This window comes from Arachis stenosperma, chromosome 9, assembly GCF_014773155.1.
Source record: "Arachis stenosperma cultivar V10309 chromosome 9, arast.V10309.gnm1.PFL2, whole genome shotgun sequence".
Classification (NCBI taxonomy): domain Eukaryota; kingdom Viridiplantae; phylum Streptophyta; class Magnoliopsida; order Fabales; family Fabaceae; genus Arachis; species Arachis stenosperma.
The window spans coordinates 148,346,387-148,363,797 of record NC_080385.1 but is presented as its reverse complement, the minus strand read 5'-3'; the positions used below and the strand labels follow the sequence as shown (position 1 = coordinate 148,363,797).

The 17,411-nt window shown below is 32.1% G+C and overlaps 1 protein-coding gene across 1 annotated transcript; it reads right to left on the bottom strand.

The window, feature by feature from the left end:
- Positions 1-5,672: 5,672 nt before the first annotated feature.
- On the bottom strand, positions 5,673-9,849 carry LOC130950063 (ubiquitin receptor RAD23d-like). The gene is made up of 13 exons (XM_057878623.1): positions 9,708-9,849; positions 8,863-9,044; positions 8,346-8,398; positions 8,131-8,242; positions 7,849-7,986; positions 7,595-7,756; positions 7,239-7,292; positions 6,739-6,818; positions 6,594-6,638; positions 6,198-6,375; positions 5,973-6,119; positions 5,835-5,900; positions 5,673-5,720 (listed from the first exon to the last, which is right to left on the bottom strand). The coding sequence occupies exons 1-13, from the start codon at positions 9,847-9,849 to the stop codon at positions 5,673-5,675; spliced, it is 1,407 nt and encodes a 468-aa protein (XP_057734606.1).
- Positions 9,850-17,411: the final 7,562 nt, after the last annotated feature.

Sequence of the window (17,411 nt, the reverse complement as noted above, 5' to 3'; positions counted from 1 at the left end):
TGCCTTCCCTTGTGGTGAACCTCAAGTCGGCCAGATCTTGATCTATGCTTTCATGCCGTTCAATCGCGCGTTCTCCTCCGCCTTGAAGCGTCGTTTCCTTTGCCCCGTGTGGTCCATTGCCTCCCTTGTGGTGAACCTCAAGTCGGCCAGATCTTGATCTATGCTTTCATGCCGTTCAATCGCGCGTTCTCCTCCGCCTTGAAGCGTCGTTTCCGTCCACGTCGTCCGAACGAAGCTTCACACTGATCCCAACACAGCTTAGCCCTACTACCTATTAATGGAGTTTGGAGATTTTATGGAATAACGGATTCTCGCTTCCTCCTTGCCATTTTCTTTTTTTTCGAATTTCGTTCCCAACCACTACTTTTGCCTATTTGTGAACTGACCCCATATTTCTCATTAATTTACTTAGTCACCTGGTTCATCAAAGACCATAAAATATTTTCTCTACCGAAAAAACGTCCTTCTTTTTATTCTGCATTTGATCTCACCAAAACTACATCATTAATCTGTGTAGCTCTTGTAGAAAAGTATCAGGAAATTTAAAACATCCTAGAGTGTATACAGAAATAGGTATATCAATTGTTTTGACTAAAAGCTCATTCTCAATTATCGACAGTAATGATCTTTTTCATTGGGATAAGTTTTTTGCCACTTTATCCTTGATATAAGAGAGCGTTTCCGTCTTAGACTTATAAATCAGTAAAAATAATCTTAAATATTTATTTTTTGTGACAAGATTTAAAATTCTTAATAAATTTATCAAGTCCATCCTCGAGTCATGAGATGTGCTTTTGTTGAAGAAAAATGTTGATTTATTAAAATTAAGAACATGCCCACTATTATCACTATACATTTGAATCATATGTAGCTTCACAATTATTTTAAGTAGTCTTGCAAAATATAATTCAAAATATAATTAAAAATGGATATTTGAATTTTTTTTAAAGAAACAAACAATTTAAATAAAATCTAATTATTTTAATAAATTAGGTTAATTTTTAACGAGTTAGATAAATAAAATTTATTTAATTTCTCATTTTATGAATTAATTTTTAAATTAAAAATTTATCTATTTAAGACAATCCCCGCCTATTTTAACTATCTTACCTTTTAGTCAATGATAAAATACTAATGTATATTCGCATGCGATAATATATAAAATTATATGAAATATTTAATTAAAAAAATTAAACAAAAAATATATATGATAATTATTATTATAAATATTTTACAATATAAAAATATTAAAAATAATTGTATTTGACTTAACTAATTTAGGTCGGTTGAGTGGTTTTACTCGTTCGTTTAAGCAAGTATATATTAAGAATTTAAAGTTTGCCTTGTGTGTAACAATTCATTGATTAGTGACAAATCCTTAATAAATGGAGCATCAATACGTGCTGGATTAATCTTCGGTTTGCCGAATTAAAAAATATCATAGAAAAAAAATAGTATTTGTCTTTAAAGTAGAATAATTTTTATTGATAGCAATATTTCACTACAAGAATTTGATAATTTAGCGACGAACTTCTGCAAGAAGTATTTTTTATCACTAACTAGCAAGGAATTAGTGACGCGATAACGATAAAATTAATGAACGGTTAAAAAATATCCGAACTTGAGAAAAGCGACCGATTAGCGAGAGATTTACGAGTTTGTTTCTCGTAAATTGAGTTTTGTAGCTAAAAAAAAAGAGCGAAAAAAATTTTCTAACTAATTTGTCACAAATTAATTAGCAAGTGACAATGTTCTAGCAAATTAGTCACTTAGTGGGTTCGATCAATCGAATAAAAGTAAAGTAGCGAGGGATGTTGTCATTATTCTATCGCAAGAGTTTGATATAAAATTAGCGAGAAACAATAGACACTCTAGTTCGTCGCTAAATACACATTGTGTGAAAAGGCTAATTAGTGAGGAACAATGTTCCTAGCTAATTCGTCACAAAGACCTGAAATGCATTTTGTGATAGACAATTTTCTAACTAATTTATTACCGAAGTTTTTATTTTTAGTGAGCAACTAGTTTCTTGATGCGTGAGCATCTTTTCTATCTTTTCCTAGTGAATTTGCATGGATTTTGTTGAGTTTAATCAAGAATTAATTATATTTCGTGTACGGGAGCTACACGGCTGAAGGAGGAGCCTGGTGACCGGAACAACGATGGAGCGGACTCAGTTGGATCTGACAGAGGGAAGGGTAAGGACGGCGGGGAAGGAGCCTTGTTGATTGCTATACCTTGGCTCTGACGAAGGGTTCTCGCGCTAAATACTTGAAGGTTATGGCGCGAAATCAATTTGCTCTGGGTATTTTAGCGAGGCAAAATTCCCTTCCCCCCGAATGTCATCTGCTGCGGTGAGGGCCCAATACCGCCTCGGTTTATTTGGAGCGGGGGAGTATTCACGCAGCAGGAATCGCAACAAAATAGAGCAATCTGGAGCGGTTGGGGAGAACGGCCGGCAATTTGGGCCGCCAATAAAGTTATTAGAAGATGCGGAACTTCAAACCGCATGAAGAACGGCAGCAGATTCCTCGAACAGCAGCGCTCTGGAAAAGAGGCTGCTGTTTTAGCGCAGCTAACACCCGGTTTTCTTGTAGTGACTATGGATGCTATTTTGAGTTTTGTGCAATACTGTTTATTTTAGGTAGCATTCGACTGGATTTGATGGAGTTTCTGCAGCACAAGAATCAAAGAAGATGGTTGCGAGGAGCGACGCGCACGCGTGCCTGACGCCTGACGCGTGCGCGTGATTTGGAGGTATCCATAGCGACGCGTGCGCATGACTGACGCGTACGCGTGAATTGAAGATTTGCTCAGTGACGCGTCCGCGTGACCGACGCGTCCGCGTGACTTGCGAAAAAGACCATCGACGCGTACGCGTGACATGCGCCACGTGCAGAAAAACGCAGAAAAATGCTGAGGGCGATTTCTGGGCTGTTTTTACCCAGTTTCCAGCCCAGAAAACACATATTAGAAGCTGCAGAACGGACAAAGCAAGTGGTCCCCACCCATCAGCTGAAGACTTGTTAATTAAATTTGAATTTAAATTCAAATCTTATTTTTTAGGAAAAGATATTATTTTTAATTTTAGATAATTATATTTTAAATTTATTAGGATTAGTTATAAGTAGGAATTTAGATGCCATCAGATAGGAACACTGTACATTTTACCAGAATCTTAGTTTTCTTCTCTGAACCATGAGCAACTAATCCTCCATTGTTAAGGTTAGGAGCTTTGTCTATTTGTATGGATTGATTTGTTTGATCTTTCTAATTTAATCCATGTTTTGATTTATATTTCAATAATTGTTTTCGTTCTTTATTTTATGAATTTGGGTGGAATAGAAGTATGACCCATGTTCTATTTGAGTTCTTGTAAAACTTAGAAAAGCTCTTTACTTGAACAACAACTTGAAAATATATTATCTTGAATTTCTAATTATTTGTATTTAACGGGATACGTGATATATAATCCCCTTATTTTTGGATAATTAGGATTCATGTGGCATATAAACTGGAATTCGATCATCACCTTCTAATTGGATTTAAGTGACCAAGGAATTGGCAGTTAATGAATTTTAGAGGAGACTAGGAAGGTCTAAGTAATTAGTGTCTAGTCACATATAGTTTGCCATAAATTAAATATTCCATGATTAAAATAGTTAGTAAACAAAATCAATCCGGAAAATAGATAACTCTGAAACCTTAACTGTTTTCTCCATATTTTATTCCCAACTCATTGCTGCTTTCTTTCTGAAATTCTTAATTTACTGTTTAATGCTCTTTGGATACCAAAACACTCTTTTCTGTTTGTCTAACTAAGCCAATCACTTAATCAGTTAGGGAAGTATTCCTTGCTAATTCGCTTAAGTGGAAATATGGATATTGAGCGCCTAGGACCTCAGTAGCAAAAAATTTGTGACCCCTTAACAACTAACACACTTTGTTTGCTAATTTCAAGTCACTAATTAGCGAGCAAAATGCATTTGTTGCTAAGTTATCGCAATTTTAATTTAGCGAGTGACTTTTCGATTGCAATCTTTTTGCAAAGCAAAAATTATATCCTACTTATTTTTGTAGCAAATTACTCACTAATCTCGTTGAAAATCTGTTGCAGAATTATAACAAATACAAAGCTAATCGTGAACATTTTAGAAGTAACTTGTTGCAATTGAGTCACTAATCAAAAGCTTATTTAGTGAGAAATTAGTGAGCGCTTAACAACTGGTAGACTTTTCTCGCTTATTTCATGTTGCTAATAATTTGTGAGAAAAAATAGTAGTACTTATTTCGTCCTCATTTTATATTGCTACTAATCGCTAACCTGTATATAAATTCATGAAAAATTCATGAAAAGTTTGAAGCAAATTTGGCGAACAAGCTAATGTAATTTGTCACAATTTTATTACTTATCTAAAGTTAAGTAAGAGAATGATTAAAGTCTCAAAGTTGTGACTAATTAGCTAGCAAATTTTTAATAAATAATAACTTATAATATTCTAACAAGATGTCGATTATCAAAAATCTCACAAACAACTCAAATCAAAGGGTTTTCTTTAAAAAAGGTTTTTGCACAACTAGAAAATGGATTAATACAGACAGATTTACAGACGGATTTAGTCTTTATTACAGACAAATTTTTGGTTACCGACGGATTTTGACCCTCTGTAAAAGCCCCGTCGGAAATTATTTACCGACGGATTTTTTTCCGTCGGAAAATTATAGACGGATTTTTAGCAGTTACCGACGGATTTTTCCTCTGTAAATTTTCTATCCATTTCCCAAAAGCGACGAACTTTCCGACGGATTTTCCGTCTGTAATTACAGACGGATTTTCCGACGGATTTTTCGTCTGTAATTACAGACGGATTTTTCGACAGATTTTCCGTCTGTAATTTGAACTTTGGAAAATCATCCCATTCTGATTACAGACAGAAAATTCGTCTGTAAATCTGTCAGTAAGATAAAATAGAATTTTTTTTTTAGATTTTTCCATTGCAAAATGAATACTTTATATTTGTTTTCTAAATTTACTCCATCAAACACTAAATTGAAAAAAGAAAACCAAAAATCACATAAATAAACATAATATTCATTACATGATACCTATAAAATTGGATGTTATTTTTCAACATCATTGGCCAATATCTCATTGTCTTAATAAAAAAATACCCAAAAAAAAAAAAGATGACCATCCCAATATTACATGAATGTCACAAATTACACTTAGCACTTAAAGATGGAATAATCTAAAATATTAATAGATAACTAAGTTGCATTAGCAGCATCAAGCTCCACATTGATAGTCCCACCGGTAACAGCTGCACCTGCGAGGAAGTAGCTGGCACTAGAAGCATCGCCTTCAACAAAAGCATTCCCTGGAGACTTGGTAGGAAACTTCCAATTATAGTCACAATAATTTAATTCTGAAATCTTTACAACTCAATAATAGAAACTTACTTGTACTTTTGACCTCCGTGGACTAAGAACCTATCCCAGTTACCACTATGCTCCAAGTCAATAATAGAACCGATCACCAAGTCTGATGAGATAAAAGATAATTACAACATAATAATAAATGGTTAGGTGGCTTACCAGCTGAGCAACGACGAAAGCAACCACCAGCAATAAACCCGGAGACTGAAATGCCAAACATTAATAACAAATATTACCTACAAAATCTGGGGATTTGCTTGCACCATCGCTCTCAGGGCATGGAACTGAAATGCCAAACAATCTCAGAAGTCAAAACATCATCAACAACAACAAATAATAAATACATAAATTTAAGATGTGACATAATACCCATATCTGAACAATGAAAGTAAAAATACCTGTTGACTGTTTCGCAGGAAATCCAAGTCGCCCGCATTTTCATTTGCACCCATATCGGGAATACCCTGTTCAAAATATTGCCAATTTACCACCCAATATTCATATTGTTTAAGTTATACTCAATGGCTACTATATACCTGGGGAAAGAGGTTGAGTGGGTTGGTGTTGGGCCCACCAGAAGGTGCAACCTGAGCTTGACCCTGAGCCTCACCTGAAGGGTTTGCTGCCTGCCCAATAGCGGGGGTTCTGGCAACTGCTGGTACTTCAGCTTGTTCAGGAATGCCCTAACAGATAAATGTTGTATCAATTATCCATATTTAACATGAACAAATAAAAAAACCCACAATTCGAGAAATACTTACCGAATAGAGATACTCAACAGCTCTTTTAGGATTGTTAAATGTTGCACGAAGAGCACAGATAACAGTATCTCGATCCCAACTACCTCCCCCCATGTCTAGAATCTGTTGAATAGTCGATTCTAAATTGCTTCCTGAAATGAGGTTTGATGCTGCTTGGCCATAAATGCCGGCCACATCACTGCAACAACCAGAATATACAAAATCTTTATTTAAGTACCCACATTTGATGATGACTAAGCTAAATATTCATCTTATGCAGTGTCAAAGACACAGAAGACCAAGATAAGATATTTGTCTACAAGAGGATAGCTGATAAGCTTCAAGGTTGGCACAAATAGTCAACTATCTTTAAGTACAAAACAGCTGTTCATGGTAGAGAAAATGGTAGATACTCACCTGGCAGGAGTTGTAACAGGATTTTGCTCAGAATTGGATACTCCCCTGCAAAGAGAAGTGCAAGAGATAGAGAATTTTACATAAAGACTTGAAAAAAGAATATTCAATTGCATTGAAACTTGGAGACGAGCAGATATGAACTCACTGTCCTACAGTTGAAGCAGGAGGTTGAGATGTTGAGGATGGCAATGAAGTGGGAGGCAAAGAACTCGTCGGTTCAGCTGCCTAAACGTGCAAGTCACATCCAAATGAAACAACACAAGAAGCTAAGAACAATGGAAATTTTGAAACTATAAAAATATAATATATAAATGAGAAACCAAACTGCAGAATATTATTATTACGTCTGGTGATATTAAAAAAATGACATCGACGTTCAGTATCTGTTTGACCAAACATATCAGCATAAACTCTTCCACAGAGAGCACGACAAAAGCATTTATACATGTCGCCTACGTGCATTGAGAGGACTAGACAAAACATGAATGAACATATATACATCAACTCACCATGTGTTATAGTTAACAAGAGTCAATACGTTTGAAGAGTCCACTTATATATAAGTAGGTAAAAAGGTGCGTTAGAGAAAACTGAAAGTAGTTGCAAAGACAAATCATAAGCTGAAAATGTAATAGCCGTATTCACCTGTTTTGCGGATGCAGGTGATGCAGTTGAGGCTTCACCTGATGATACCTTACTCTACAATGACATCATTACAAATATTTAATCTATAAGCTAAAGGTAAATAAATACTAATAAAGCATGAAAGGTTTCTCTTGTTCCCTTTCCTCAACCACAAGCAAAAGCATCAAGTTTTCTATCACACATCACTGCAACAAATCCATTGTTTTCCTATTAATATTCTTTCTCCCCAATAAATTCAAATAATTAAAACCAAGATTTCCAAGAAGGGGTACTCTTTCGTCCACCTTTCGGAAACACATAAAGAAAACAAATCAACAATTCAATCCAAAAGTAGAATAACACCAATCAGTAATCACCTTGGATAGCATGATCACCACAAAACTATTCTCAGCAACTTTATTGTCTTCAAGGGTTGTGTCATCCTTAAGCACTTTCCCCTGATGAATAAGCATTTGTTGTGCAGCTGGATAAACTTCAGCACCTTGTTCTTTCTCTATATTTCTCTTCACATCAGCAACCTAACATTAACAATCCAAATATCCATTAATTCAATATATATATATATATATATATATATATAATATAAATTCCAATATATTGAATCCCACACCTTTGCTTTTGGAGCGAGACGAGCCATGAGAGCTGCAGCAGCATTACCAGCATTGTTCTCCTCTATGAAACTGATGGTTGAATTGATGACAAGCAAAGTGATAATACCAACAAAATCTTGCCAATCAGGAGGTTTACCCTGTACAATAATAATAAGAGCAAGTACAAAATAATCAAACTCAGATTGAGTTCACCTAAACTTAGCAAAAAGTTGAGTTAATTCAAGAGTTTGATACACCTCCATTGCTAATAACAAGTTTTAGAAGCTAGTAAGCACACTTACCCCTCCATTGAATGCAACAAAATTATTAACTTGACATGTTCTGCCGATTCTATTTGTACAGAAAGAACCCTGGAGTGCTGTTGTTATTCTTGACAGAACTACATGTTTGTTCCTTGTAAATATAGAAAAGTATTCCATGTAACACTTCCTACGATGCTGATCCAATTTTGATAAAGCAAAGGCACTAGAGCAAAGTTAGCCCCCAAGAATTTCACCTGTTCCTATCCTCTGGTGTACAATGTTTTGGAAGAGATTCACAAATCGCAAGCTGATATAAATAGAACCAGAGATCCCAAATATTGTGCTAAGTGGAGCTTATATCATGTAATTACTTCACTTTTTTCAATGCCTCAAAGTTCAAAATAGTCAAATGCAACGTTCATGTGTAGATAGGTCCTTGTTCTCTCAATTTGTCAAATTTTATAGTTAGAAAAGGGGGGGGGGGAAGTTAAAGAAGATAAATGAAAGAACCTAGTTTATATCTTAAAAACTACAACTGTGGACCTCAGAATCAATGGCAAATTTATGAGAGAGGGGTTTCTATAAACTTGCTCTACAAATCCCAGAACACTTAAGAATTAAATAATCCTAAAATATTTCAGCTTCTTGTTTTTTAACTGGTACCTCTATTTTCAAATGAATATAATATATCAAACACTGAATTTTAAAAAGAAAAAAGAAAATGAATAAATATAAAAATTATTAAGAGGAGAAAGGGATATAGAGATATACCCTCCAACGCTTAATTCGTTGAACGGAAGCATCTTTTGTTCTGGCAATATCAAAGGGACTGGAGGAGGAGCCTCCGTCGTCGATGTCATCGGAGCTCCGAGGAGCTTCTATGTCGTCCTTTCCATAACTCATGCTTCTTCCAATAACTGTCGCAGGAGAGATCACATTGTAAATGTTACTCTCTATCATATTCGTTCATAGTGGCATTATCATTATCATTATTCTCCATCAACCATCATTTCAATTGCAATTAGCAAATTAAATCAATTTAACGGTGAGTAATGAAATAACGAACAGTAGTGAGCATTGACAATTAAATTAACTAGTCTTCGTTGACTTACCAGTAAAATTAGAGAAGAGTAGGTTTTAACAGTGATAGTGATAGCAGCGTTGTCTTAATCTGTGGTACGATCTTCTTCCTTATCTTCGTCGATTGCTCTTCAACCATTCAAACAAACAAGAAACGACGAGCTTAATTAACAAAGCATTTAAATCTCGCATTTTATTTTAAAAGAGAGATACTTTTCTAATGTAATTGGTTTTCTGAGGAATCACGGGTGGAAGTTGTAGATTCAAGGAAAGTATCCACCACGCTAAGAATATATTCCACTCTTTCTTTATTATTGTAATAGCAGTTATCATGCAAACGGAAAATTAGGATTAAAATCGATCCACATAACATAATTCTAAACCAGAGAGAACAAACGGAAAATCAGGGTTAAGGGACGAGAATTAGGGTTAAGAAAAACAGGGAAGGGACAGGGTTAGGGTTAGGGATAATGAAATCGGAACAGAATCACAATGGAAGGGTTAGGGCTAGGGACAAGAAGGAGGCGGAGGCCTACCTGAACTAACAGCGATGAGAGAAGACGATAACAAACCTCTGGCGAGGAGAGAAGAAGCAGCGCGAGAGCGGCGGCGGAGGGAGCTCGTAAGACAAGAGCACGGCTGAGAGAGCTCGTCTGACGACGAAAGGAGCAAACGCATTGAGAGCGGCAGTGGAAGGAGCTCGTGCGACGCGAGCCGCAGTGGCGGCGGTGACGGCAACAGCGGAGGACGTCACATCTTCAATGGAGCTTCAACAGAGAGAGAGAGAAGTATTCGGAAGTAAAGTGACTCATCTCCTTATTCTAATATATTTTTGACGGAAAATTTAAATTACAGACGAATTTTTCGTCTGTAATAATTTAATAAAACACAGCATTTTGTCTATTTAATTACAGACAGATTTTTCGTCTGTAATTATTTTTCACTGAAAAAAATTAATTTTTCCGACGGAATTATCGACGGATTCTCTTTTCCGTCTGTAATTTATGCTAATCCATTTTTTTTATTTTCCGACAAAAAATCTCTCTGAAATTTTTTCTGTATTTTAGTGGGATAAAATCTGTCGGAAATATCCGTCTGTAATAACTAGTTTTCTAGTAGTGTTGCCGCCATTAGATCTCAAATTTGTTGTTACTTTTAATAAGAAGTTTGCTATTAATTTGAATTAAAGTTAAAAATTAATATAATTTAAATATAAATTTAAAAATTCAATATTTTTAAGAAATGGAAGCATAATGATAATTTTCAATCACAAAATATAATAAAAAATATATAATAGAAAAGATAATTAAATTGTTATATATGAGAATTTATTTGCATATGATCATACAAGTTTTATTATTAATTAGAATCATTTAAGAATTCATTCAATAAAAATTAAACTGAGCTAGTTCTTAAATTAATTATAATAGTTAAAATGGGTTAAATCCGTCGGACTAACTCGTTTACTTTACTTAAATAGATAAATATTCGACTCTAAAATTAAACTTGTAAAAATACAAATCTAGACGATTTAGCTCGATTAACCAGAAAAAATAGCGAATTAAGCAGGTCAATTTTCGAACCAAGCGAATGCCTTTTTTTTCTTTTCCAAAATAAGCTAATACATTTTTTGTTGAGGACTCGATCTAAAATCAGACTAACTCCTAAAAAAGTAACACGATTAATTTAAGGCGGTTTTTTTTGTAGCTGAAATTATTTTTTTTAAAAATTGCTTATCCTAAAAAGATTGGAATTCTTTTTAATATTTAATAAAAAACAAAACAAAATTTCGGTTGGACTCTGACTATAAATTGTTTGGGATAGTTAGAAAATTGAAACCATAAATAAAGAATTTTCAATAGATTCAGGAATATATATATATATATATATATATATATATATATATAATGATTGTATTTACATTTATAATTAAATTTAATAAATAATACAAATTCACCTTTTATTGGCAACATAACATATCTCATATATATATCGTTACTATTTTTTATTTTTTATGATATTTTTAATCTGACAAATCAAGAATTAATTCCTTACGAATTGAAATTTTATTTAACAGTTTGTTATTAACCAATGAATTGTTACTTATACAAGATGAGATTCAAACGCCAAATATTTGTTTACTATTTATTTATATGATATATATCGTTATATAACTTATACTTTAAATAAATTTTATTGTATACAAAGTATCCAATAATTTATATTTAAATTAAACTGATTTGTGATATTTTGGTTATAAAAACATAGATTATAAAATATAAAAATATTCTTAAATTAAAACAGTAATAGAAATTATTTTAATTTATTTATTTTAATATAAGATCATTAATATCTACATAAATTTTTTTGTATTTATTTAAAAAAAATTATCTATCTTAAAAAATTTTTAAAACTTAAATTTTTTTTCAAAATAATCAAAATAAAAAATCAGAAACAAAAGAAAAAAAATAATAACTCAAAAAATAAAATAAGTTATTTTCATTTTAAAAAGCATTTAATTCCAAAAATTGAAAACGCGTATAAGCACCATTTCTAGTACTTCAAATAAAAAATTAAAAATCCTTTTGTCTCTAGTAATTTCTTGAACGTGCCTAGTCGCACCACTACACTACTGTAAGAACTTGATTTTTCTACCTCAAAAATTTATCTGTTTTCTAAAACAAATAATTTTCATAAATTGATATAAGTATGTGTGATTGAGAAATATTAAGATAGAGGAATATAATTCAACTTATATCGCCAAGTTCAATATTATTTTACACTATTTTAATTAACGACGAAATTCGATAATTTCAAAAGTTACTCTTCTAACTCAATTATTTTGTGGAATAATTATTTCTATAAAATTTTAATCATCTCTTTAATTGTTCTTGAAAAGAATTGATAAGTGAATCATTGAACCATATTATTTTGATGAACCAAACTTTAAACTAGATTAGTTTTTTTTTTTTGGTCTAACCAAACCACTTCCCACCCAATTAAACTAAACCTTGATTACTTCCTCCATATGCATATATAGTTAGGAACTCAGCCACAAACCATGGTTCCACCTTTCCATCAATGTGTTACTACCATGTTGAAGAGAAGAAAAGCCACGAAACCTTCTTCAATACCTCAACCCTTTTTCTCTTCACTACATGTATAGGTGAGTAATATCATTTGTTTTTCATCACATATACCCGAATGAAAAAGAGAAAAGAAGGATCAGCGACGGGAACAAAAAAGAGAGCAAGGAAGAGGACGATCAAAGCTGAGGCAAGAGTTGCATCCTACCCACCTAGCTAATCCGTCAAGTTTTCTGCTAGGTAAGGACAACATCTTCATCTTCTTCTCTTCTTCTCCAATTCAAATTTCTGACCCATCCCTTGCTCTATTCTTTTAGCTTGTTCAAATTATAAATAGCCACCACCACAAGCAAAGAAGGGTAATTGATTTTTTCTTACTTGTACTTGATTCGGCCGAATGGCCTTGCGTGCGACAGAAAAATTCTGGTTATTAGTGTGATTAGGGATCGAGTTCAAGGAAGCAACAAGGACAAGTTCTTGTGCTTGATCAACAACAAAAATAAGGGTTAGAATAGTTAGGTATTGATTTGTGGCTGTGTTTAAGGATGCTGATTTCTGTTAGTTATGTGATTTGATGATGACGAGGTATGTTTGAAAATTTTGTTGGAAGTTAATGAAATATTATGAATATGTACGTATAAATTTGTGAATTATTGATTTCAAGTTTCTAGGGATGTACTACTAATTCTAACAACTTTTCTTAATTAAGTACTAGCTGGAATTGTGACTTTAGATGAGTCCTAAGCTTAGATACAAAATTTGGGGTGTAAGGTTGTTAAATTATTTAATGCAGAATTTCTGCATATTTAGCAGCAACTTGTAATAGATTACGGGAATAATCTAGACCACCACTTTGGATGAAACTTTTTTTTATGAAACCTTGGTGGTGTCTTGAATGTCTCATAAAAATTTTAGAATTTATTGTTGAGTAGGTTGAGAGAAATGAAGTTTTGAAAATTGTTGGATTCTACAAAAAATTCTATTATCTTGTTACAAAAGCATCAACTTCCAATCCACTTAACTTTTAATTATGATAAATAATTAAGTTGAGACTAGTGGAAATTTAAAGTTTTGTACGTCTATTATATTCAGTTTAAATTTCAGATCTATGCCATGTTTAACAAAATAATATACACATGGAAAGGCAACTAGCTCACAGCCTTTTACAAACAGCTTCCTCTAAAATAAGGTCATATTCTTAGCTGGTGTGATATGGTATTGAACCAAAATTTAATTTATTTGAAAGCTAGGCGAGTCTTATTTAAGGTCACCAATTTTAAAGGACAATTGGATATAAATGAATTTTTTACAAATTTACTAAAATTACTGCTTTCTGCTCTTTTTTATATGTTCTCAAAGTAATAATAGAATTTTAAAATTTCTTATAAAATTCAATTCTCATCAGAATACCTCAAAATCAGTTTTACATTAAAGCTTTGAACCTGAAAAATTACCTTATATAAATAAAGCTTCCGTGCTTAAGCTTTTTACAACGTATATGTACCTTAGAAGGTCAATAGTTGCTGAATCAAAAATCTGTATATAGCAATCACCGTTATTTTTTTGAATAATCTTGAGTTCGAGAATTAAAACCATGCTTAAATGGCATTGACATAAACTTCAGCCCGTTGCGGACATGTGAATATATAATTTGTGCGAATCTGATCCCGTTTGTTATATTAATTATTTAAATAGAAAATTGGTCATTAAGGAGTTATTAGGCTAAAACAAGTTAAAGAAATGAATAAGAGTGTAAGTTGTTACTGAAGTAATTATATTAAAGTATCGGAAGTAAAGATGAACCCCTGAAGTATGACTAATTCTGTTTATCTATTATATATTTATATTCTGTTATTTCTATGTGGCGAGTTTTTATTTAACGACAATTAGAGACAAAGATTTTAGGATCCTTTTTTTCCATTTTACCTTGTTAGAAACCTTAGGTTCTCACCCCCTTCTTCCCACGTCTACAGATGGAGACAGACTTGGCAGCTAATGACCTGAGTTCAGAAGTGCCCGAAGGAGTTACTGAGAAATACTCGGAGAATCACTTTTGACTTGATGACAGGCATTTTTTATTTGAATCTATACGACCTTATTCTTTAGTAATACATTTTTCTCTGTTTTGATAATGTTTTGAGGGATAGATTCTTTTAGTATGTCGGTTCTAGTTTAGGGGACCATGTGAGAGTCGGGACTGTTTTCATGTCTTATTATGTATATACTCGATGTAAATACTCTGTATTTTGGATATTGGCATGTACTCTCAACTTATATATTTGACCTATCTTTTTATGTATTTCTTGTGATATTATTATAACTTTTATTATGCGTTTGTGAAAAATCTAGTTCTATGATTTATCTCATCGCAAATATTAAGAGTTTTATTGATCATGCTAATCCGACAAAGGTTTTTAGTAATACTTGATAATGAAATTTTGAGTTTAGAGTCAATTGGGTCCGTACGACAAGTAACACCTAAATGTTTGATATTAGTCATTGTTGGAGATAAGTGTGTAGAATTTGGATCCTCTAAATTTTAAATTTTTATTTTAGAGAATAAAGTGTGATCTTCTACCCTTAAATTATTTCTCTCTCATATTTATTTTTGGTCCCACCTATGAAATAAATAGTGAGAGATCACAATTTACTCTTTAAAGTAAAATTCAAATTTTAAAGGATCTAAATTCAAGTGTGTATGTCTAATAAAATATTATTATTATTATTATTATTATTATTATTATTATTATTATTATTATTATTATTGTAAGAATAAACTTTTATAATTTATGATAGTGTCCTTAATTAAAATTAGAAACAAATAATAACGATAGGGATCGTAATAATGAGATATACATTTTTTGAGTACTTTTAATTTAAATTGTTCTTAATCGTAAAATCACTAAAATTGAGACATTAGTGATTCGGGTATATATGGGTAATGTTAGGTAGACAAAAAAAAGCCATAACTTGCCTTATTTAGCATTCATTAATTGTCACAACAATTAGGGAATACTAAATAAGGCAAGTTATGGCTGTTTTTGGCTGATTTTTTTTTGTTACCAAATATTTTCGATATATATAATAGTCTTCATTGGATGAAAATTAATAGATCTCATATATATATATATATATATATATATATATATATATATATATATATATATGGTATATATAGAGATATGACCATTAAAGTGACTCACTTTAAAAATTCTTAATGGTTATAGTTACTATATATTTGTCAATAGGATATTCTTATGATGAACATAATATTATAATTTTTCTTTGACCTGTGACTATTATAGTAATTGACGATGTATTTATTATATTTTGATTCTAGACACCTAATATCTTACGGTGCTAGTTGAATGGACATTGTGTATAATTTAAATACTTGTAGATTTAATGATTAGTCAATATGGAATCCATCAACTATAGTAATGAGTTTGAACTCTACGATTATAATATAATGAATGAAATAAACAATACCTTGGCCAAGGGGTCTGAATGAATTAAGAAATGAGTTTCTTAAGTTATTCATAATTCATTATAATAATGATAACAAGTTAGAGTTTGACAATCAAACTGTAGTCTAAAAGTTAGCCAAAAGTTGAAAAGATGGAATGAGTTATATTTTTTGTTCATCTTGGGTTCTTAATAAAAATATTATTACTTCATACTATCAGGTCGTCAAGGAGAGTTACTAGATGCCAACCTTGATTAGTAAATTTAGTATAACTAATTTACTACCCGCTTAGTATTGAATTTATGGAGTCACACACTAACGAGTGTTCTAATCTTTGGTAAATAATTATTTAATTATTATTTTGATTTGATCAAATAAATAATTATATTAATTCAAATAGAATATTATTATATTATTTGCTAGCACCATGAATATAATAATATGTTAATTGAGAATATTTAATAATTAATTATTTATTCTATGATGAGTTTTAAATATGGATAAGATCCTAACCGATTCTATTTCAAATTAAGTTGTAATTTGATTCATAAGATTTGATCCTAAAATCAGTTATTAATCTCATAATATATATAGATGTATGTGATAAAAGAAAAACACACAACTTTTTCTTCTACCTCCACATACACAAATACAAGAAAATTTTTAGTTAAATCTATTGGGGAAAGAATTGACAACAAGGATCAGTGTATTGACATCTAACCCATTTTATTTCAGTCATGACGTGTCAAAAGTTGGGTCGTTACAACTACCCCCCCCCCCCCCCCACACTAAAACCTAACCCTGACACACACACATCACACTCTCCAGTCTCCAGGTTTTTCACACTCCGTACGCTCTTACCAGAGGCTCACTACTTTTTGCCGGCTCCCACCAGAGGCTCACCACTTTTTGCCGGCGCGCGGATTCCATCATAGTCGCACCCCCATCCAGCCCACAACGCCGTCGTGCATTTTGTTCTGCGTCTCTCCTTTCCTAGTGCTGTCGCAGTCTACATCCCTCTGATTTTAATTCCGTCATTTACGTCATTTCACCGTCTAGTATCTCTCACCTCAATCAAAAAAATTGTCATTAAAAATTATATATATCTAATATAATATGATTGATTTTTTATTTGTGGATATATAGCATTTTGAGTAAATAGCTATTTTTGATATTTAAATATTTAATCACTAATAAAAATAACCATAAAAAAACAAATTGACATTGTACCCATAAAAAATTAGTACCATTTGACAAAAATATTCAATCATTAAATTTAAAATTAATTCCATTATGAATTTTGTAAAATTTCTAAAATACTCTTTTCATCACATTTATATTTCCACTAGTCTTCAATCACTTTTTATAATAAAAATTAAAATCCATCTTAATAATCTAGTCTCTCACTTGAGTCATAAATCTCTCCTACTCATTTGAATTAACTCAAACATATACTTACAAAGCAACTCACCTTTTCGCGTCAAACCAATGGCCACAACTTTTCATATTTTTGTTTCTATCAAAAAGTAAATATCTAGTTTGATATCCATGAATTTGACTCCATTATCTCTTGCATCAAAGGCAAGAACAGATGGAATGATGAAGTCCATTAGAATTGGAAGTAATGATTTTTTTTCTCATATTCGCAATCAAACAAGATCACAAAGTAAATAGAAAATAAAATATAA